General features: G+C 40.5%; 1 protein-coding gene and 1 pseudogene across 2 annotated transcripts in view; both read left to right on the top strand.

Moving 5' to 3' along the window:
- LOC102487380 (KATNB1-like protein 1 pseudogene) overlaps positions 1-331 on the top strand; it is a 1270-nt pseudogene extending 939 nt beyond the window's left edge.
- Positions 1-24035, top strand: part of C3AR1 (complement C3a receptor 1) — a 29972-nt gene extending 5937 nt beyond the window's left edge. The window contains exons 2-3 of one of the 2 annotated variants that reach the window (XM_006146628.3): positions 16133-16349; positions 22203-24035. In XM_006146628.3, the coding sequence (XP_006146690.1) occupies positions 22213-23670 (1458 nt within the window). In that variant the 5' untranslated portion in view covers positions 16133-16349; positions 22203-22212 and the 3' untranslated portion in view covers positions 23671-24035. Of the gene's footprint in view, positions 1-16132; positions 16350-17471; positions 17607-22202 lie in introns of those variants that run through there. The other variant, XM_027771099.1, reaches the window with a different exon arrangement.
- Positions 24036-24630: the final 595 nt, after the last annotated feature.

Raw genomic sequence — 24630 nt, 5'->3', positions numbered from 1 at the left:
AGCAGGAATTTGAGATTGAACGTAGCTTTAACTTTCTGGAGAAAGAGAAGTATGAGTGAACTGGTAGCTTATTTGGTAAGGATAGATAATCTCGGAGTTGTGGTAGATTGTCTTCCTGTGCTGACCAATAGCTGACAGGAAGGAAAACAGTGCGTCACTTGGTTGCTGTGTAGACTTACTGCCTCCAGTGAGGTCACTACTTAAAAGCAAATTTGAAGAATATGTAATAGTCGGTCTAAACTTGCTTCAAGCAGTCATTAAAAGGTGGTGGTCAGAACTATCATCCGAAACAGAAATTATAGATGATGGAAATATTCAGATTTTAAAATAATTAAGGAACCAGCAGTTGGCGTAATGGCTATGTCACTGAGCTCCCATGTAATCGACCACAGTTCAAGTCCTGGACCCGGTGGCTTAAATTCATGCAAGGCGCGTGTGCATGCGTGCCCAGGATCCCAAGAGGAGAATGGAGGAGAAGGGATTGTGGTATAGCCATCCCCCTGGGGGGTGATTTCTCGCTTTCTGTCTCTCTGTCTCTCTCTTTCTAGCGAGTGCACGTGCCCTATAGCAAAAAACTCTCAAAAAAAAAAAAAAACCATAAATCATGTGTACTTGGAGATGTAAGTACCAGATATCATCCTTATAGCAAAATCCTCTCAAAAACAAAACAAACAAAACAAAACAAAAAAACCCACATAATGAAACCCTAACATCTACTTGACAATGAAGTAGAAAAATATCTGACAGGAGCAGTTTCAACTTCAATGATATCAAAGTGCACCAAGAAGACTGTTCAGCTTTGCTGCATTTGGGATTTAAACAGTTATTGTATAAGAACTACTGGGTCTTAATGCAACCCTTCTTAAGAATATCATTTTTATTATGTGAAAAAATAAGACAGCACTTATTACTAGGAACCACAAAGGCCAATCATCATCAATTTTTTTAAAGTTGTGTTTTATAAAAAGACACTTAAATGTGTGCAGCTCTTTTCTTATGTTGAAAAAGACTTTGAACATTTAAGATATCATAGCAAATAGGGAACCAGCAGTTGGAGTAATGGCTATGTCGCTGGACTCTCACGTAGTCGACCGCCGTTCACGTCCCGGACCCGGTGGCTTAAACTCACGCTGGGCGCATGTGCGTGCGTGCCCAAGATCCCGAGAGGAGAATGGAGGAGAAGGGATTGCGGCGTGGCCATCCGCCCTGGGGGGTGATTTCTCACTTTCTGTCTCTATGTCTCTCTGTCTGTCTGGCAAGCGCATGCGCCCTATAGCAAAAACCTCTCCAAAAAAAAAAAAGATATCATAGCAAATAATCAATATTAAAATTTTTTGTCTATACTGAGATGCTATGTATGCAAAATGTCTTAACTGTTAACAAGCCAATGTTTCATGATACCCATATCTGTTTAAAAAAAATTAAAACCAACCCTGCTCTGGCATGATAAAATCATGGACTTAAATCAGGGGTTTACATACATGTAGAACGTTATTGTCGACATGTGTTCCACACCATTTTTAAAACTTGAGAATATTTTCAGGTCTCTGGGTTTTGGGGGGTCTTTTGCTGCAAACATGATGTCATGTATGTATGCGTTATCCCTGTATAAGGAAAAAGGTGAACGTGTGTCCGTGTGACTGCTTCACTGGAAATGTCCATGGACTTGGCTCATTTATATCCACTTTTTCTTGTATATAAATTTCTTTTTTTTTTTTTTTTTGGCTCTTTTATTTCCCCTTTTTTTTTTATATAAATTTTTTTTTTTTTTTTTTTTTGAGAGGTTTTTGCTATAGGGTGCGTGCGCTCGCCAGACAGAGAGAGACAGAGAGAGAGAAAGTGAGAAATCACCCCCCAGGGGGGATGGTCACGCCACAATCCCTTCTCCTCCATTCTCCTCTTGGGATCTTGGGCATGCACGCACACGCTCACGGTGTGAGTTTTAAGCCACCGGGTCCAGGACACGAACCGCAGTCGACTACGTGGGAGTCCAGCGACATAGCCATTACACTAATTACTGGTCCCAGTATATAAATTTCTAATATTTTTCATTTCTGTATCATTTAAACTTCTGTCATGTGAGTACATTTACTAAATATTTCTAAAAATGGAGATTGATCTATAGGTGAGAATATGAAAAGGTACATTAATAAGTAAAAAATGCAAAGAAAAGGTGCAATATTAAGTCATCTATATAAAAATTAATATAAATATTTAGGTTTGATAGGCATAAACTAATTGTGGAAATATAGCCAAGACATTTTACAGAGGCTATTACTTGTGGGAAGTGGACAGGCAAGAAGAAGAGGAATGTTTTCATTTTATGCCCTACTTTACGTTACTCTTATAAGTGACAAATCAAAACCATTTATACAAAACTTAAAACATGAAAATAAACTACACTTCTATATTTCACAGGCAACAAGAGAAAAAAGCAGGTAGTGGAATCTAAGTAGTTACTTTTGATAAGTTTTCTTTTGATAAGAAGGGATATAAAAGATTTGGCAAAGGCGTCTACGAGGAGTTTCTATTCTATTTTAATGTTTTTAACTTATTAAAATGCCTGAAGTAAATATAGAAAAGTATTAACTCCTTTATAAAACTAATTAGTTATGACTTAATAAGGCTCATACTAACTACATTATTTTGAATGCTTGTCTGTCTGTTTCAGGTTTTTTATGAATTATTCATTTATCTATTTATTTTAAGCATTAAGGAAGAAGAGTTTATTTATTTATTTTTATCCAAAGGCGTGGCCACAATACAAGTTAGAGGAAGCAGTGTCTCTAGAGGGAAGTACTATCTTACCATTAGATCTTTTTGGTCATAAACTGGAAAATATTCTGAAATTACATATGACCAAATTTTCTTTGCCCTTTGAGAAAATTCAATGCCATCAAGAAAATGCTCCATCCCAAGAGAGCTGCTTGCTTATACAGAAGTTCTTCAAGTTTTCCAACCGGGTAGAAGAGTATTTGTTCAAAGAGAGAAAACAAATGTATTTAACAACAAATGCATTTAATCAAAATGTAGGTGACATGATAGCCTTCAGAAATGACGACCCAAAGACCAGGGGAAAACTGCCTAGATGTGGCAGTGGACAGCTATGGAGAAACGTGATTGGACAAAAGGGTGTCATCTAACGGTAAGAGGCCCAGGTGGGAAACCCAGCAAGGCCAGTCTTCATGTCCTTGGCCTCCCTGTGTAGCACTCCTTCCTCCTGCTATGGGGTGGGAGGCTTCCAAGGGAGAAGGGCGAAAGGAAAGAATAAACGTTCTAGGTTTTATGAGTTGCTGTGGAGGAGAAGAGTTCTAGTTTGGAGTAACCTATAGAGGCAGACTCCTGGATTGCTTGCCACCATATATGTGTTGGGATGGCTTTGGTAAAGATATCAGGTCCTTGGTGTCTCTGACAAAGAATTGAACAAAACATACCAATAGTGAAAAGAAAAGTTAGTTTATTAAGTAGAAGCAAAAGTACACTCCTAAGAGGTAGGAGCTGGCCTGAGTGAAGAGAGGGGAGGAAAAGAGGAGAGAGAGAGAGAGGAAGACACTCAAACAAATGATTTATTTAATTTTATTTATTATTATTATTTTTAATTTGCTTTAGGGCAAGTGCTCACCAGAGATAGAGAGAAAGGGAAAGTGAGGAGGCAAGTTAGCAGGTCTGGGACTTGAACCACAGTTGGACATATGAGAGTCCAGCGCCTTAACCACCAATTATTTAATTTCATAATAATAAGATAGAGAATGGGAATCCAAGGAATAAAAATTAAGAAGTAAATAATGAGGAGGCAGTTCTGTGGTGCAGCAGTGAAACACTGCTCAAGAGAAGTCAGAACCCACATGGCGACAAGAGTCTGAATCCTGATCCAGTCAGCTTAAAACACTGGGCATGTGCACAAGTGCCCAAGGTCCAATGGGCTGGAATTCTGGAGAAAGGGGATTTGGGCATGACCAGATTCTCTCCTTCTTTTTCTCTCTCTCACATGTACATGCACCTACTCCATCGTGAATAAAGAAAAAAATCTAAGTAAATAATGAAGGAATGACCTGATAAATTACCAAGTGATGTGATTTGCGGAATTTTATGTATTGTTTGAAAATGAGTATGCACAATGTCTAATGTGCCTTGGGGCTCAGAACGCTATATCCTGAAGCACGTGGCCCTGGAATGCTGAGTGCTTTGAATCAGAGGACACCAGAATGTCTCAGAAGTGAGATCTGTCTAACCTGCTACCCTCCTTTCTCCTGCTCCCCTTCCTCCCCCAAAGCATGTCATAGAAATCAGAATTCTTTTTTTTTTTTTCAAGAGAGATTTTTGCTATAAGGTGCATGTGCTTGCTGGAGAGAGACAGATATAGATAGCAAGAAATCACCCTTCGGGGGAATGTCCATGCCCCAATCCCTTCTCCTCCATCCTGTTCTCCTGATTTTGGGCACTTGGGCACACACGCACATGTGCCTGCCATGAGTTTTAAACCACCAGGTCTGGGACTCGAACTGTAGTCAAATCTGTGGGAGTCCAGAGACATAACCATTATGCCATCTGCTGGTCTCGAAACCAGAATTCTTCATCCCCAAGGTAGGTCAAAGAAACAAGAACTCTTCTCCCCCAAAGCAAGCCTTAAAACCTAGAAAGTTTATTCTCTCCTTTCACCCTTCTCCTTTGGAGACCTCCTGCCCCATAGCCAGGAGGAAGGAATGCTACACAGGGAGGCCAAGGACATGAATGGACTGGCCTTGCTGGGTTTTCTACCTGGGCCTCTTACCATTAGATGACACATTTTTTTTTTTTCTATAGGGCGCATGCGCTCGCCAGACAGACAGAGAGAGACATGGAGACAGAAAGTGAGAAATCACCCCCCAGGGGGGATGGTCACGCCGCAATTCCTTCTCCTCCATTCTCCTCTTGGGATCTTGGGCACGCATGCACATGCGCCCGGCATGGGTTCTAAGCCACCGGGTCCGGGACGCGAACCGCGGTCGACTATGTGGGAATCCAGCAACATAGCCATTACGCCAACTGCTGGTTCCCAAGATGACACCCTTTTGTCCAACCACATTTCTACATAGCTATCCATTCCTTGCCAAACCTAACCATAAAAACAGGCAATGTTCCCCTGGTCTTTGGGTTGTCATTTCTGAAGGCTGTCATGCCACATACATTTTGATTAAATACATTTGTTATTTGTTATTAAATACATTTGTTTTCTCTCTTTGATCTGTCTTTTGTCACATGGGTATTAACCATGACCTTTATGATCGGCGAGGAAAGGCCTTTCTATCCCTACACATACATGAAAAATTCAGAAAGGATACACACCTAGCATTCCATAGCCGTCACCTCTGGGGAAATGGGCTGGGCTAGAGGAGAGAGAAAAGGAATGTTAACTTCTTTATGCATGTCTGCATGTTAACCTTACACTGAATGCGCATTCGTTTTGTAATTCAAAAGTTACACATTTTTAATAGTTGAAGAGACTGTTACAGATCTCAGCAACATTTCAGAATATTTTGATTAAATAGTAAATAAAGTCAGGTTGCTGGGTCAGGTGAATTAGGCCCAGTTTGTAAGCTTGACAATCCCTCAATCCAAGGGGTAACCCATTCCAACTTTGATGTATTTACTGCTGTACCCCCAACACTTAAAACAACATCCTGTACCTAAGTGTCCAATCAGTATTAGTGGTTTGAATGATTGTGATGTAGAGGGGGGAAAAAAGACTTAAAGTCCTAGAACTACAGAATTTAGGGTCAAAACCTTTTAATATTGGTAAAGAAAAAACTATCAGGTCCAACAGCTTGGAAAAAAAACCAAGGGCATGTCTCACTCAGAAACACTTATTTGAAGTTCCAAATAAGTGAGTACGTTTGAGTTGGGATTCCGCTTCCTGAAGATTTAAGGAAAAGGTCCTTTTCCTGCTAGATATCCAAGCTGGAACAGCAGCAGAGCATGGACAGTGATTTGGCTCCAGGGAGGTTTGCAGCAATGACTCATCCTTTGAGAATCTCCACTCCATGGTGAGGACATGAGGCATGTAGCAGGTGCTGGGTGGAATTAGGGGGGAAAAAATCAGGCACTATAACGAAAAACGTTTGCTTTTCTCCAAGCTCTGTCGTGCCTTATGACACTACAGAGGCAAATCCAACAGGAGGGAATTTCTAATCTCTGCTTAGTTACTAAGGTCTGTAGATGGTTTACTAAGGAAATACTTGGTTTCCAGAGTAATCTCCTTATTCAGTAAAGACTCTTGGAGGACATTTATCACACCCTAGATTGTCAAAAAAAAATTTTTTTTTAATTTGGGGGCCAGTCCTGTAGCCCAATGGTTAAGGGAGCTGGATTCCATATAGTCGGCCATGGTTTGAATCCTGGATTCAACAGTTAGAAAAACATTCAGGGCACATATGCATGGGTGTCCAAAATCTTGACAAGATGGAGAAATGGAGAAAGAATTGTGACATGACCATGTTCCCTTGGGGGAGTGTTTTCTCCTTCTCCCTCCTATCTCTTTCTCTGGCAAGCACATGTGCCCTCTGGCAAATAAATTTTTAAAAAATCTGTCAATACCCAGTGCTGGCAGGAATGTTGAGCAATGAGAACTGGTGGGACTTTGGCAATATCTAGTAAAGTTGCACATGCTCAAACCATACCACTCAGGAGTTTTCCACTTAACAGGGGAAGTGCCCAAGAATTTCATTGCATCATTGATTATCACTCATAATAGCAATCCACTGGAGCCAACACAAATATGCATCATTAGAATAAATGTATTGTGATATATTCAAAAATTAGACAGTATAAATAATAAACATATATGAACTACACGCTATGAGAATCAACATGGATAGATGACAAAACACAATGCTGAGTGGGGAAAACAAATACAAGTCAGGGGCCAGCAGGTGGTTTGGTGGTTACGAGTGCTGGACTCCCACATGGTTGACCATGGTTCAAGTCCTGGACCTGGCGGTTTGCTTTCTCACTTCCCCCCTCCCCACTCTGTCCCTCTCTGGTCAAGTAAATAAGGTTAAATAAAAATAATTCTTAAAAAAAATGCAAGTCAAAAGAATGGACAAAACTGTCCCACTTGCACAATGTTCAAAAGCAGACAAATCTAACATTGTGCAGTTTTGGAGATACAGGAGGTACAGCCATATTTGAAATGTAAGGAAGAGCTGGCTCAGTAGTGTAGTGGTTAAGCACACATGCTGGGTCCCACATAGCCAACCTCAGAGTCCTGGCCCCCGTGGCTTGAAAAATACTTTGGGCACCTATACAAGCATGTCCAAAATCCTGTTCAAAAGAGACATGGAGAAAAAAGGTTGGTGTCTGGGCCAGCAGGTGGTGTGGTGGTTAAGGTGCTGAACTCCCACATGGCTCACCACGGTTCAAGTCCCAGATCTAGAGGCTTGCTTTCCTACTTTCCCCTTCTGTCTCTCTGTCTCTCTCTAGTCAAATTAAACAAATAATAATGATGATAATAAATGAAATAAAATTATTCTTTAAAAAAAAAAAGGACAATGTCTCCAAAATACTGATGGATGGAGACATGGAGAAAACTGGTAGTATGGGATAGTGCTCTCTTTCTCTCTTGCATTAAAAAAGTACAAAATAAATAAAACACAAGAAAATAATAAACACAAGATTTCCATGTGTAGTTACTTGGGCAGGGCAGCTGCAGGAGGAGATAAGGGTGGGAACTGTGAGGGCTTGACAGATGCTGCTGCTATTCTACTTGTGAGGTTGAGGGTGAGTACATGGGTGGCAATTTTATTATTATTTAGAATGTACGTATTCAGTATATACACTCTTCCAAATGTATGATACACCACACGATAAACTTTGAAAAGGAATACGGTGAAGCATCCAAGTTAATCAGTTACTGATTTCAATTGTAAACATTCAATGGTAAACATAAGGATGATCATATCACTTAATATTTATTTTTAAAGAGTTATCTGGTTTCATTTGATTTATTCATTCATTTATTTTAATTTGACCAGAGAGAGACACAGAGAGAGAGGGAACGTGAGAAAATGAGCCACCATGTCCAGGACTTGAGCCGTGGTCAGCTATGTGGGAGTGTCTAGTGCTCTAACCACAAGGCCACTGCTGGCCCCATTACTTAATATTTGTATGACCTTTTAGATTACAACATGCTTTCACTTTTTGTTTGTTTAGGGTTGTTTTTTTTAGTTTTTGGTTTTTGTTGCTATAGGACACATGCACTCAGTGGATAAAGACAGAAAGAGAAAGACAGAGAGAAAGTGATGAAACACCCCCGACCCCCAGGGAGGATGGCCATGCCACAATTAACCTGGTGATAATACTCACACCAGGCAAAATTGTGGGCCAGCAGCTAGCGTAGTGGCTAAGGCAAGTGGTTTCCACATGGCTGACATGTACAGTTGAGTCCTGGACCTGGTATCTTGGAAAACATGCTGAGTACGTGTGAATATGTGCCCAAAATCCTGAATGAGAATGGAGAAAGGATTGTGGTGTGACTATTTCCCATAGGGGGTGCTTTCTCACTTTCCCTGTCTGTCTCGGTCTCTCTGGCTACTGCGCATGCTCTATAGCAAATTATTAAAATGAAAAAAATTAAAGGCTAATATTTATTGAGTGCTTCCATGATGGTACTGTTTTAAGTGCTTTGCATGCATTAATTAATTTACTCCTAACAATCCACTAGAGTGGGCAAGGAATATTCTCTGAATCAGCCAGGAAATCTGAGGCCATTGTAGGTATTTCAGAAAGGATATTTAATACAAGGACTTGGTTACAGAAGTGTTAGAAGCACAAGAGAGTACAAAGAGAGGACCAGCCCTGGGGACCAGTGGTTAAGGGAGCTGGTTCCATGACCAACTATGGTTCAAGTCTAGGTCTTATCAGCTTGACAAACACAGCAGGTGTGTGTGTGTGTGTGTGTGCGTGCCCCAAATCCTGACAGGATGGACAAATGGAGGAGAAGACATTATGGTAAGGCTATGCCCCATTGAGGGATGCTCTCTCCCTGTCATTCCTTCTGGCCAGTGCACGTGCCCTCTGGAAATTTTTAAACAGAAAGAGACTATAAAGGGAGAAGATGATGGAATCTTTATGTACATCAAGAGGCAGCTTCCCTAGAAATGGAAAAGAAAAATGGAAAAGGATGGTCCCCAGAATGGGCAAGCATGCATTTATCTGAGGCCACCAGCTCGTACTGTCTCTTGCCTGGAATCTAGGAACTCACAGGCCTGCTGCTGCTGCTTCTGCTGGAACCAGCACTCCTGTCGGAGCCCGCAGTTGCCACCTGCTGCTACTGCCACACTGCCACCTCCAACGCGGGAGCCAGAAACTGATACCTGCTTCTCTCTTTTTGTTTTTGTTTCAATGATTTTTTAAAAAATATTTATTTATCTAACTTTATTTGTTATTATTATTATTATTTAATTTGACCAGAGAAAGAGTGAATGAGAGAAAGCAAGAGAGCAAGCCACCAGGTCCAAGACTTGAACTGTGGTCGACCATGTGGGAGTCTAGCACCTTAACCACCATGTCACCTGCTGGCCCCTTGTTTCAATTATTTCAATGTTCATTCTATTTTATAGTTTTATTCTTTTACCTTTAAAATAGATTTGCAATCTCTGTGCATAAACTATCGGGTCATCTGAAAAGTCATAATGTGTTTTTCTATGCAAAAATGCGTCATGACTTTTCCAACAACCCAATAAATGCAATCATTCCCTTTCCTTTTCACTTTCCAATTGCACATGAACGTGGCCTACTGGCAGAGTCTATTTAGAACCCCACCAGAAGAAATCATTCCAATAAGCAGATAATAAGGAGTTCATGGGCTTGAGTATCACCAGTTGATATCTGACACAATTCGTGTTCTGGAGGCGAGGAAGTAAAACAGAGCTTGAATAATTTCTGTGCACAATTAGTAAGGAGGAAAACTGAGATTCCAACTCAAGCTTCCTACCCACTTTCCACTGGTCCTTAGTATGTGCTTTGTACTCCAGCCAAACCATACGTTGTCATTCACTCATGTTGGGCTCGCCTTCACCTTGATACATGCTCATAGTTTCCCCCTGAAATGCCCTCTCAGCATCTCTCTCTCTGCCCACATGAAAGACTTATGGATCGTTCGATATGAAAGGAAATTAAAGATTATTTAGCTCAACCCTTTCAGTTTACACCCAAAACAACAACAAAAATCTCGGTCAAGCATCTAGCCCAAGGTCAATTAATTGTTACTAATACTGGATGTCAAACCCAAACTCCTGGTCTAGTACTCTATTCATCTCAAAAGTGTTTTCTCCCGTAACATTTTCCCAACTTATTCTAACCGCCACCAAGCTTTCCCTTTGCTACCACTCATAACATTTGTCTTGTCATCCATGCTGGGGCACTGAGTTTTCACTGGTGTCTAAGTTATTACCTATGACCTCATAATGGATCTAATCACTCATCGTTGAAGTCTTCAGAAGAGTAACTCTGCCATTTATTTATTTTGAATCCTTTCAGACCAAACAAGGTAGAAATTCTACGATTGTAAAGTGTTTATTTAGCCTGAGGCCAGCAGATGACATGGTGGTTAAGGGGCTAGATCCCACAAGCAGTTCCGCAGCTTGAAAAGTATGCTGGGCACATGTGCATGCATGCCCAAAATCCCAGGAGGAGAGCGGAGGACAAGGGGCTATGGCCTGCCCACCCACTGCAGGGGTGATTCCACTCTCTTCTCTCTCTGTCCCTCTCCAGCAAATGCATGTGCCCTATGGCAAAAATTTTTTAAATAAAAACAAATTAGATCAATTTTATTTTTGATCAAATGAACTTTAATTCAGATATTCATCATTGACAATGTGGAATTAATCAGTGACTCATAAAAGTCTTTATGGCTGTCTTTGAAATGTATATTCAAAATTTCATTTTTTCCGAAACAGCTGATCTCTGCTTAGACATTTATATTTAGATATTCAAAAAGGAACAAAACAGAAGGAATCACATAAATTCCCCCGAATTTTCCATTTTGCACTACAGAACAACCAGTACTTTATAAGAAGGGGGAGAGCTCATCCAGAAACAGGAGCACCATTCACATGTTTTTAGTCATTTTCTTCCGGACATGAAGAATCCAAGGAATACAGCTGGGAATTGTCGCCCTGGTTTGAATTGCTCTGTTATCTCCAGAGAGCGAGGAATCGGTAAAACTGAATCCACATCAGAAACAACGCGAAGGGCTCAAATTAACTCTGGAGTTACATTCGGAAATCAACAGCCTTCTCAGACAAGCATTCACTCATTTATTGGTGCCCCAAATATGTCATATACCAGGTGTGAGAGCAGGCACTGAAGACGCCAACAAGCTCCCAGTCTGGTAGGGCAGAGAGGCAGCTGAGTGATCATTTCACAGCACCAGAAGTGCCTGTCAAGCTTCAAGTCATCAAAGCCCAGCTCCAGTGCTTCTTCAGTGCCTCAGCCTCCAGTTCCAAGAGAACTGGTCATTCCCTCTGCCTGTTCTCCAGGTGTACCCTCCCTAGTCCCAACGCTTTCATAGTTCTAGACATCTCCATTGCTTCTGCAGCTCCTGCAGTGCACAGTGCTGTGCTGTAGAGGGACAGAGTGCATGCTTATGGCCCTGAACTTAGTGGTAAAGACCAAATGGGGGAACCAGCAGTTAGCGTAATGGCTATGTCGCTGGACTCCCACATAGTCGACCGCAGTTCGCATCCCGGACCCGGTGGCTTAAAACTCACGCCAGGTGCGTGTGCGTGCGTGCCCAAGATTCCGAGAGGAGAATGGAGGAGAAGGGATTGCAGCATGACCATCCCCCCTGGGGGGTGATTTCTTGCTTTCTGTTTCTGTCTCTCTGTCTGTCTGGTGAGCACACACGCCCTATAGCAAAACCCTCTCCAAAAAAAAAAAAAAAAGACCAAATGGAAGACATACTCTTACCACTGTGGGTGTGAGTGTCAGTGGGTAGAGTCTGTTTCGTGCAAAATTCCATAACTTTCAAAAATGTAAATGCCGGGAACCAGCAGTTAGCGTAATGGCTATGTCGCTGGACTCCCACGTAGTCGGCTGCGGTTCGCGTCCCGGACCCGGTGGCTTAAAGCTCACGCCAGGCGCGTGTGCGGGCGTGCCCAAGATCCCGAGAGGAGAATGGAGGAGAAGGGATTGCGGCGCGACCATCCCCCCTGGGGGGTGATTTCTCGCTTTCTGTCTCTATGTCTCTCTCTGTCTGTCTGGCAAGCGCACGCGCCCGATAGCAAAAAAACCTCTCCAAAAAAAAAAAAAAAATGTACAGACCCATACTCTTAGACTTAGCAGTTTCAGTTCTAGAAATGTAGTCAATAGAAACATTTATTGACAGATATAAAAAAAAAAACAAGAATGCCCACCTAGCATTGTTTGTAACAGTTTTAAATGGAATAAAAAACAGAATATTCACGAACAGAGAAATAATTGATTCAATGGAATAATATTGAGCTATTTAATAAGTGTGATTTCAGCCAGTATATCCTGATATGAAAAGATAAGAGGGGGGAAAAATAAAATAAAGCAATATATGTATTGGAATTTAATTTGTAATTATAAAAGAATTTCAAGGAGTAGAACAAGAATAACTGTTTTAAATTTTTTAGTCTTTTGTTCTTAAAGAGATTTTTTGCCATAGGGCACATGAGCTCACCAGAGAGACAGAGAGACAAAAAGTTAGAAGCCACGCCCCAGAGTGGATGGCCACACTGCAATCCCTTCTCCATTCACCTCTAGGGATTCTGGGCACACATGCACAACGCACCTGGCATGAGTTTTTTAAGCCACCAGGTCCAGGACTTGAACCGTAGTCAATTACATGGGAGTCCAGTGAAGTAACCATGAAACCTTCTGCTGGTCCCAAAATTTTCAGTTTTTACCCTAGTTATTCTATATTTTTTACCATAGGAATTGCTTTTATAATGCTGTATATTTTATATAGATATGTACGTATGTAAACACATCCACTTAAATGCATGAGTATCCACGTAAGATAACCCTACCTTCTATATGTTTTATGAATACCTTCTTATTCAATCTTTCCAAAGAGTAGAGAAAAAAAATGAGAAATAATTAATAAAATTATATCTACGAACGTGAAAATAAGGAAATGATGAAAGGGCAAGTCATAAAATACAAATAAGTTAACATCCTGTTTTTGCTTAAGACTACCTTTTTAGGGCCCAGTCAGGTGATATGGTGGTTAAAGTGGCTGGAGCCCACATAACTGGCTGCACAGTTCAAGTCTTGGACCTGGCAGTTTGAAAAACACACCAGATACATGTGCATGCATACCCAAAATCCCAAGAGGAGAACGGAGGAGAAGGGATTGCAAAGTGGTCATTTCCCCCTGGAGGTGCTTTCTCACTTTCTCTCTCTCTCTTTCTGTCTCTCTCCAGCAAGTATGTGTCCTATGAAGAAACTAAGATAAACAAAAAACTGCCTTTTAAGAAAATGTGTGTTGGGCCGGCAGGTGGTGTGGTGATTAAGGGCGCTGGGCTCCCACGTGGCTGACTGTGGTTTGAGTCTTGGACCTAGCAGCTTGCTTTCTCGCTTTCCTTTTCTCTCTCTCTTTCTCACTCTGTCCCTCTCTGATCAAATTAAAATAAGTAAATAAATAAATAAATTTAAATAAAATCATTCTTTAAATAAATCAAAAAAAGAAAATGCATGCTGTGTTTAGAAAAAATTCAGGAGCAATAAATACTAACATATTAAAATAATTACTACATACAATGAAATTTAAAATAGAAACTTTCATTATTTCTTTTACCCTTCATACTTCTGTATTATTCCAATTTCTTATTAGTACCTGCTAATTTTATAATTAGATAATGACAGCAATGGAAATAAATGAATAAATACTACTCAACTCTTGACATTTTTCTTGGGCCTTTCTGCCTAAAAAAATATTGCAGGTTGGGGCCAGCAGTTGGTGTGGCGGTTGAGACACTGGACTCCCACATGGCTGACCAAGGTTCAAGTCCTGGACTTGGCAGCCTGTTCTCTCACTTTCCCTCTCTCTCTGTCTCTCTCTGGTGACTGTGTGTGCCCTGTAGCAAATTTTAAAATAGTAATACTAAATAAAATCAAATAAATAATTTTAAAATATATTGCAGAATAATGTGACTGTCAATGACAGGAGGAGTAGATGTTAGCAGATAGGCAAGTTGATAAACATGAGCTGAGGCCTTTATCACAGACAATAAGGTATGAATATATTTTATGCAAGTAAACTTTATTTTGTATGCATAAAAAAATGAGTGAGGATTCTTTACAATGTATACTTTTTTGTTGTTCAGTTTTGTTGTAGAGCACTTGCCAGAAAAAGGCAGAAAGAGAGGAAGAGTAAGAAATCAGCCCCCAGCGGAGATGGCAACACACGGGTCCGTTCTCCATTCTCCTCTTGGGATTTTGGACATGCATACACACGCGCCCGGTGGGATTTTCTTTGTCTTTCTTTCTTTCTTTCTTTTTTTTTTTTTTTCATTTTTTTTTGCTATAGGGCACATGTGCTCGCCAGAAAGAGAGAGAGAGACAGAAAGCAAGAAATCACCCCCCCCCCAGGGGCATGGCCAACCCCTTCTCCACCATTCTCCTCTCAGGATCTTGGGCATACACACACATGTGCCCGGCTTGAGTTTAAGCCATCGAGTCCGATACTCGAACTGTGATCAACTACATGGGAGTCCAGTGACGTGGCCATCACGCTAACTGCTGGTCCCCCGGGTGTGATTTTCAAGCCACTGGGTCCAGGACTTGAACTGTGCAGTTGGCCACCTGGGATCCAGTGCCTTAAACGTCACACCACCTGCTGGGCTGATAATGCATACTTTAGGCAGGAATCATCTTCAGTCTTCTGATCTCCTTCCTGTTGACACAGCCTAGACCCCTGGCCGTCCTCTGATGCCCTCTGCACTCTCCCACCTTCCGGCCTTGTGCTCCTCTCGCTCTAGGTAGCGTTTCACGTTTCTCTTCCTCGAGAAGTCTTGCGGTTATTTAAGGACCTCCTCACATATTATTTCTACTGTAACATTTTCCTGGATTGCCTCAGCTAAATATATCCATACCTATTATATTCTATTGGGTCGTCAGAAAGGTCATGACACATTTTTCTGTTTTTCTATGTAAAAATGAGTCATGACTTTTCCAACGACCCAATAACATTTATATTTATTATGATAAGCTTTTGTATTATAATGTTTTGATTTTTTGGATATTTGTTTGCTTTTGGTATGAGTCTGTATTTCCACTGGATTGTGAATCTCTAGAGATTAAAATATAGTTTAATTCATTCCAGTTTTGGCTTGGCACAGTTTTTTGTTTGTTTGTTTTGCTTTTGTTTGTTTGTTTGCTATAGGACACATGCACTCACCAGAGAAAGAGAGAGAGAAAGTGAGAAATTGTCTCTCAGGGAGTTAGCCATGCCACAATCCTTTCTCCTCTACTGTGCTCTGGGAAATTTGAGCATGGATACACATGTGCTTGACATGGTTTTTTGTTTTTGTTTTTTGCTTTGTTTTGTTTTCTTTTTAAAGAATTATTTTATTTAACTTTATTTATTTATTCATTTATTTTTAATTTGATCAGAGAAGAACAGAGTAAGAGAGAGATAAAGAGAGAGGGAAAGTGAGAAAGTAAGCTGCCAGGTCCAGGACTCAAACTTTGGCCAGCCTATAGTCCAGCACCCTTAACCACCACACCACCTGCTGTTTTTTAAGATGCCAAGTCCAGGGTTCAAACCATGCAGTTGGCTATGTGGGATCCAGCCACCTTAACCACCACAACACTGGCTGGATGTTGGCATAGGTTATTTTTCACACACCAGCTATTTGAGAGATGTTATATGAGATTAATAAAATGGGTTTAGGCAGGTCATTTCTCCCCAGCCATTCCCTACCCCAATAGCATGAAGGGTCACTCTCTGTAGGATCTTTTATTTTTTTTTTTCCATTTCTAAAACAAAACAAAACAAAAGCAAAAACGTACAAAGTGAGAAACTTATGTACAGATGTATTCTTTCTCTAACCATACAACTGTGTTCTGTAGGAAATGTCCTGAATTATACACTCCTACTTCTGTTTTTTTATTTTTCTTATCTAAGCCATTTAGAAATGACTCACTTTGAAACTCTTCCTGTGAAGACAGATAGTCGTCTAGAGGATGAGGTTGAATTTATCAGCAGAAGCAGAGAGAGAGAAGAAAAAAGGGAAGCTCAGCAAGTTTCCTAAACATACCCCATGACTTCATTGTGGCTAAGTGCGGGGACTACACAGGACCCGTGAGGACCTCCAGTCTGGTGCTGAAGTTTCAGCTTCTTGGTAAGAAAAGCCTAGAGCCACCTGACAGCTTGTGCCTAACCTGTTTTGCTCACTAGAGATTACAATTTGAGCATCATTAACCTCTATCCCATTCCTTCTCCAACTCTCCTTTCTTTTGTCTTAACCCCCTATCTACCCCACCTTTCCTAAATATTCCCCATTGCGTTTATTGTTGCTCTTAACATATTTATTCTGGCACTAATAGAGAATTTTTTAAAAGAATGCTGTATTTCATTTTATTTATTATCATTATTCATTTTAAACTTGAACAGAGAGAGGCAGAGAGAGCGGGTAAGTGAGAAAGCAGGCCACCAAGGTGCAGGACTTGAACTGTAGTTGACCATGTGGGAGTCCAGCACCCCAACCACCATGCCACCTGTCAGCCCCACTAATAGTGAATTTTTGTTTTATTTTTCCTGTCTTAAACTGGATATGTTTGTCCTCTAACCTTTGGTTCCAGTTACAAAACAAAACTTTGTACCCCCACTAGTTTTGTTTTTTGAATTGATCATCTATATCTGAAATTTTTTATTCCATTTTTTCTTTTCTTCTTCTAGTCTTTTGCTCCTTTCTCAATGGCATTGACACTATCATCCTATTATTAGTAATTGATTCTGGGATCTACTTTGCTTTTATCATTGAATTTCAGTTTCAGGGTTTTGTTTATTGTTTTTAATTACGGCTGACTGATTCAACATTGAAAACTAAAAAAAAAAATTTACTAATCATCTTTTTAAATACTCCAACTGTTTATTTACATGTGCAAGTGCAAAATTCTCAGTGATGACAGCTATAAAAAAGAAAAATAGGCACAGGTTTTATCCTGAAGTCCAGCTCATTCTAGCAGTAGAAATCTCAGACATGCAAACTTACTGTAAAACGAAGCAGTTTCATCCATCTCGTTGAGAGATGAACTTTTGATAACATTCTTTATGTTCAATATTAGTCCACCAAAGTGAGGAGTTTATCTGTGTTCTGGTCAACTGCGTGCTGGCAATAACTGAAGTGATAATGTGACACAGAGGGCACTTAGCACCTCGCCCCTCATTGTCACAGGGTGCTAACAACACATTTCAGTTTCCGTTCATGTAGACATGATCCTGTGAGATCTCATATTTTTGACCCAGAGATGTATTCTCAGTGAAGCACTTTAAAGCCTGGCATGCTTACAGCAGGTGAAATTCTGTGAGAATACAAATTTGAGTTCAAAGAGAAAAGGAAGAGGTAAAATTCCCAAGTGCTTAATAAGAGCTTGAGGTTGGTGGTTTTGTTTTATTTACTTTTCGTGCTTGTTTTGAATGAATGATTTTTCTTAGCATAGCAGCGGTTACAATGTGAATTTTCAGTACATGAGAATAACGTGGGTAATCAGCATATCCACCATCTCAACCGCCTTCTACGAATCTTAAATGTAGAGGCGTATTTCATGTATTCAAATGTGGAGGTGTATTTCATGTATTCAAATGCAGAGGCATATTTAATGTATTCAAATGTAGAGGCATATTTCATGTATTCAAATGTAGAGGTATATTTCAATGTATTCAAATGCAGAGGTATTTTGGTGTTTTCAACCAAAACAACTTGGAGAAACGTAAAAAAGTCATCTTGTTGTGAAAGACTTTTAAGCCTCGACTAACATATACTTCCATTTCGTGACAGGTTGTATGTGATCTGTAAAAGACAGCTTGTGCCACATAATTCCATGTCCTTGTGTTGGAATTTTACTCTTTTCAGCCCCTGTTACTTCAGTGTGTACTGCCCTCGGTTCCTTCCCTTCTAGGAGCAATCCCGTAGGTTTTTCAGTTCTGTGATTCTTTGTGGTAAGAGGAGCATTGGCCTAATAGACATTGGACCTAGGATCTGAGAACACCCTTATTGTGCTATGTGAAAGTCATCCAACTTACTGAGTTTCAGAGTCAAAATCTGCAAAATGGAAGTAGTCAGGAGAGATGAGTGCTTAATTTCCTTTCAGCGCTAGTTCTATGACTCTTCTCCCAGTATTTTATGGATCTGTGCAGGAATCTGTGTGTTGAAGTGGGACAGTGGATCAGGGTAGCTCCCATGTACGCAGGGTAGGAAGGGATTATGATAGGACTTGAATATTTGAGTAGACACAGCCATGGAAAGAAAAGGGAATCATTTCTTTCTTTTATTATTTTGTTGACTCAATATTTTAACTTCTGCTAATTGAATATGACTGCATTTGGTTAACTCAGCAAAACTACTTTGAAATCAGAAAAATATTTTGGGCCTCTGTCAAAAGAAATGTAAAATGGTATTTCATACAGAAAGAATGCGAAACTTATGACAAAGAGGAAGTTAGAAAGAACAGCATAGGAATTAAGGGAGCAGGCTGGGAAAGGATTACATGGCTATGAATTTGATTTTTTAATCGAATTGAAAAAGAAAAAAAAAGTCAGTTCCCAAAACAAGCATTCATCCATTCAAGTGATCTTTAGCCTTTACATCATATAAGTCACTGTACTAAATTCTGTGGAAGAAGCATTTATGAAAAAGACTTATTTGTACCATCATGAAATGGATGCCCAAATGAGAGCTATGACAGCCATGGTCATAATTATAATGCAGTCTAAAATATGTCACTACATAGAGAATATGAAAAAAGTTCCATATGCATGCGAAACTTAAGAGGCTAAAGAATTAACTTTTGATCAGAGAGAGACTATTTCAAGGAAAATATATTATTGAGTTTGATTTTGAAGAATGGGTAGAATTTCAACAGGTGGAGATTAAGGATGGAAGAAAGAAGCTCAGAGAAAGGCATAATTCCAGATAAAAGTAAACAACACTAGCTAAGAATAGAGAATGCCATTAACTTGAACTAGTAAATTGTTCAGGAAAGATAAAAGGTAGGGTATATTTACAGAAGTGTTCAAAATTAGAAGAAGATATTTCACAGAGGTCAAGAGAGGAGAGTTTTAGGAAGTCAACATATCAAAGGAGATAAACATTGTGGAGGATGAGGACAGAGAAAGATGTTTGGATTTATTTTTTAGAGGTAATCTTAATAGAGTGAGAGAAGAAGACGACAAATTAGGAAGCATTAGAAAGTGAGTGGTCGGAACACTAGACCCCCAAAAATATCCTTAGAGAGAAACTACATTAAATCAAGAGACTTAGGAGAAGTAATGCCCTGACGTGAAGTAGGACCCTCGATTGGATATCGTTGTGAACAAAACAACTGTTAAAGATATTCTGGGGACGGATGGAAAATAACTGGTTAAAGACTGGGTATCTGGGTGAGCCTGTGAGGTGGTGATTAAAGAGGCTAGATACCATGTGGCTGTCTGCATGGTTTGTGTCCTGGACTCAGTGGCATCTGTGCCCCTGTGCCCAAAATCCCAAGAGGAGAATGGAAGAGGAGATTGCAGCATAGCCATCCCCCAGGTAGTGATCTCCCTCTCTCTCTCTCTCTCTCTCATCTCCAGTAAGCACATGTGCCCTATAGCAAGCCTAAGGAAAATTTTTAAAAAGCTGAATATTCTTTAAGGTAAATCTTGCTGTGTAACGTTGAGACTGCTAATTTAAGAAAGAAAAAGATTTATAAAACAATATGCATTAACAGCCATTGCATTATTCACAATAGCACAAAGATGGAAACAATGCAAATGGCCATTGGCAGACAATTGACAAACAAAATACAGTATATACATTCAATGAAATCCTATTCAGCCTTAAAAAGAGGAATGTCTGACACCTGCCACATAACTTGGAGGAAACCTGAGGATATTATCCTAGGTATAATTAGCCAGACACCAAAAGACAAATATTGCTATGATTCCGTTTAGGTTGGGTTTCTGGAATAGTCAAATTCATAGAAACTGAAAGTAGAATGCAGTTAGTCAGGGACTGGGGGAAAAGGAAACAGAATTACTTTATGAGTACAGAGTTTCAGTGTTGTGAGACAAAAAGTTCTAGAAATTGGTTGCACAACAACATGAATATGGTAAACACTAGTGAACTGAATATTTTTAAATGATTAAGGGGAAGCCAGCACGTGGCATGGTGGTTGAGGGCAGTGGACTCCCACATGGCCAACCATGGTTCAAGTTCTAGACCTGGTGTCTTTCTGTCTCTCTCTCTCTCTCTGTCTCTCTCTGATCAAATAAAAACAAATAAATAAAATTAAGTAATTTATTTTTAAAAAATGGTTAAGAGGGGCTATCAGGGGATGTGATGGTTAAGGTGTTGGATTCTCACATCGCTGACCACAGTTCAAATCCCAGAACTGGAGGTTTGCTTTCTCACTTTATCTCTCTCTATCTCTCTCTGATCAACACATGTGCCCTGTAGCAAATTAAAAAATAATAATGTAATTAAATAATGTTTAAAAATATTTAAGATTATAAATTTTATGTTATAATACTTAATCACTATTTAAAATTTTTAATATGTGTATATGTATATGGATATATATGGAGAAAGATCCAGAGGATATAAGTTAAGAAATTAAAGTAGTAATCAATGGCTGGTGAGTATATGACATTTTAACATTATTTTTACTTATCTATATTTCCCAATCTTCTTCATGCATATTTTCTGCTTTTGTAATAAAAAAGCTATGTTTCCCAAGTTATATTCATAATATACAAATAGAAACAAAATGATGGGTGGTGAAGAAGTCAATGCAGAGATTCAACTTGAGAAATGTTTAGCCAAAGGAGAGGTTGTATCTAAGACCTGAGTGAGTCTAGAACACCTCTTTCTGTGAGGGAATGGATCGTCTGCCTTCAGAGAATTAGAAGATCTGCAAAGTTAAAATTTTGCATATCAGTATATGTAGGTGATGGAGCTCCCTAAAGCCCTCTCGTGCCACTGACTGAAGACCTAAGTCTAGAAGATTTTGTTTGCTCATTTGGCTTATTTGTTCATTTTCAAGTAGGTGACATGGGGTGAAGAAAGAACCTAGTGAAAAATGAAAGCTATCAATAGATAGTAGAAAAAGAAAGAGGACAAATTTACAGTGATACAAACTTTTAAAGGAGGTTATTATTTTGATACACAACTAAGTCAATACAATAGATTCTGAATGGTCCATCAAAGAACATTTTTTGCGTGTTGCAGTGTGAAGTCAAGGAATACAAACTTAAACAAGGCGAGAGCCTTTGGGCTTTGTAGTTCCACATCATTACAGGAGAAAAGCAAGTGGCATGGTGGTTGAGGGTACTGGACTCCCACATGGCCGACTGTGATTTGAGTCCTGGATCGGGATCATTACACGAGAAAGTTAGAATTCTAATACTTTTGGGGCCAGCAAGTGGCATGGTGGTTGAGGGTACTGGACTCCCACATGGCTGGTCAAATTAAAATATACAAATAAATAATAAAGTTAGATAAAATAATTCTTTTTAAAAAAGAATTCTAATATATTTCTTTTTTTAATTTGACCAGAGAGCAACAGAGAAAGAAAGAGAGAGGAGAGAGAAAGTGAGAAAGCAAGGTCCAGGACTTGAACCACAGTAGGCCATGTGGGAATCTAGCACCCTTAATCACCACGCCACCTGCTGGCCCCTAGTACTTCTTTTTAGTTTTTTCCATAGGGTGTATGTGCTCATTAGAGAGTGACAAAGACAGAGAAAGGGAACATGAGAAATCACCCCCAGCAGGCATGACCACGCAGCAGTCCCTTCTCTACCATTCTCTTCTTGGGACTTTGGGCCCAGGCACACACTCATCCAGCATGATTTTCACACCAGTAGGTCTGGAACTCTAATTGTGGTCGGCCATATGAGAACCCAACACCTTAACTACCACACCATCTGCTGGCCCCATACACATTTTGTTTTCATAAGATGCTGTTAACTTTCACATTTCTTTTCATCTTTTTTGCAGAACTTTAGCAATGGAGTCTTTCTCTACTGAGAACAATTCAACCGACCCGCTCTCAGAGCCTTTGGATAAACCTCAAGTAATTCTCTCCATGGTCATTCTCAGCCTCACGTTTGTGTTGGGGTTACCAGGCAATGGGCTGGTGCTGTGGGTGACAGGCCTAAAGATGCAGCGGACAGTGAACACAGTTTGGTTTCTCCATCTCACCCTGGCAGACTTTCTCTGCTGCCTCTCCTTACCCTTCTCCCTGGCTCACTTGGCCCTGCAGGGATTCTGGCCCTATGGCCCTTTCTTCTGCAAACTCATCCCTTCTGTCATTGTCCTCAACATGTTCGCCAGTGTCTTCCTGCTCACCGCCATTAGCCTGGACCGCTGTCTTCTGGTACTCAAGCCAGTCTGGTGCCAGAATCATCGCAGCGTGCGGACAGCCTTTGCTGTCTGTGGGTGTATCTGGCTGGTGGCTTTTGTGATGTGTGTACCTGTGTTCATGTACCGGGAAATGTCTGTTGAAGGCGACTACTATGTGTGTGACTACAATTATGGCCCCTCCAGTTCATATTATGAGGACTTCACCTCTGACCTGGATCTTCTGGAGAATGGGTCCCTCGACTACTCTGTTGAACAGCTGCCTGGAGAAATGGATAATAGGTTAGATCCTTCCTCTTCCCAAACAAATGATCATCCATGGACAGCCACCACTGTTCTCCAGCCTCAAACATTTCAAAGACCTTCTAGAGAGTCACTCCCTATGGATTCAGCTAGATTATCCAGTCAACACTTGTATTACAATTTATTTAAACCTACTGATATGGTCTCACCTACAGTCCCCAGTGGGTTTTCCATTGAAGATCGTGGAACTGGCCTATTGGCTACATCTGATGCTTTTCTCTCTGCTGATTTAGAGCTTTCCACAAGTGCTTATAGCAATTTCTTATATGAGTTTGAGCTACCACAAGATTTCCTGAATAATCATTTTGGCCAATTTACACATGATGATTGGGTGCCAACAGCCCTGGTAGCGATAACCATCACTAGGCTAGTGCTCGGTTTCCTGTTGCCCTGTGTCATCATGGTCATCTGTTACAGCCTCATTATCCTCCGAATGCGACAGGGCCGCTTCGCCAAGTCTCGGAACAAAACGTCTCGAGTGGCCATGGTGGTAGTGGCTGTCTTTCTTGTCTGCTGGGCTCCCTACCACATTTTTGGAGTCCTATTATTACTTATTGACCCGGGAACTCCCGTTGGGAAAGCTCTGGCGTCCTGGGACAATGTGTCCCTTGCTCTAGCATCCGCCAATAGTTGTATCAATCCCTTCCTGTACGCCTTCTTGGGGAAAGATTTTAGGAAAAAAGTAAGGCAGTCCATTCAGGGTCTTCTGGAAGCAGCCTTCAGTGAGGAGCTCACACATTCAAGCAGTTGTCCGCCAAACAAAGTCTTTTCTGAGAGAAACAGTATCAGCACAGCTGTGTGAAAATACGGAGCAGCCAGCTTCACCAGAGGATCTTGTGTATTTGCCTAGCGAATGTTTCTACCGGGTGAGGGATATAATAACAGGGGGCTTCTGAACTTGCTGAAGAATCAGTCCAGTCTTCAAGTGTGGTCCCAGACTATTGGCATCAGCATCACTCGGACATTTGTTAGATACAGTATACAAATTTTCAGGCCCCATCCCAGATTTGCTGAATTAGAATCTCTCAATGGTGGGACCCAGTGAGCGTTTTTAACAAATCCTCTTATTGCAAGCTAGCACAAACTTGAGAATCAATGTAAAAATTAATCCATTCCTATCCCAAACTGGGCCATGTGAGATCAATGAAAATCTATTTTGGTTTTAAATGTTTCCATCCTTGATTGTTTTTTTTCTTTAGCATTATCTATAATTCCTTTCAGATTCAACTTAAGACCATTTTTCCTCAGGCTGGCAGGTCACGTGGTACTACTGGACTCCCACATGGCTGTTCGTAGTTCGAGTCCCAGACCTGGAAACTTGCTTTCACACTTTCCCTCCCTCTCTTTCATTCTGTCCCTCTCTGGTCAAATTAAATTAAGTAAATAAATATTAAATAAAATAATTATTTTTTAAAAGACTATTTCTCCTTAGCCTACTTGAGTGAAGCATGGTCATTTATTTATGGTTCTCTTGTGACAGTGGTGTAAACGGTTTTAAATGAAAAGAAGGTGCAGAAAGAAAAGACCTATAAAAAGAAGCCATGACAGGGAACTAGCAGTTAGTGTAATGGCTATGTCGCTGGACTCCCACGTAGTCGACCGGGGTTCGCGTCCCGGACCCAGTGGCTTAAAACTCACGCCGGGCACGTGTGCGTGCGTGCCCAAGATCCCGAGAGGAGAATGGAGAAGGGATTGTGGCGTGACCATCCCCCCTGGGGGGTGATTTCTCACTTTCTGTCTCTATGTCTCTCTGTGTCTGTCT

This window comes from Tupaia chinensis, unplaced genomic scaffold, assembly GCF_000334495.1.
Source record: "Tupaia chinensis unplaced genomic scaffold, TupChi_1.0 Scaffold000183_1, whole genome shotgun sequence".
Lineage (NCBI taxonomy): Eukaryota > Metazoa > Chordata > Mammalia > Scandentia > Tupaiidae > Tupaia > Tupaia belangeri.
Note: the sequence above shows the minus strand (reverse complement) of the source record. Positions and strands in the feature narration are given on the sequence as shown.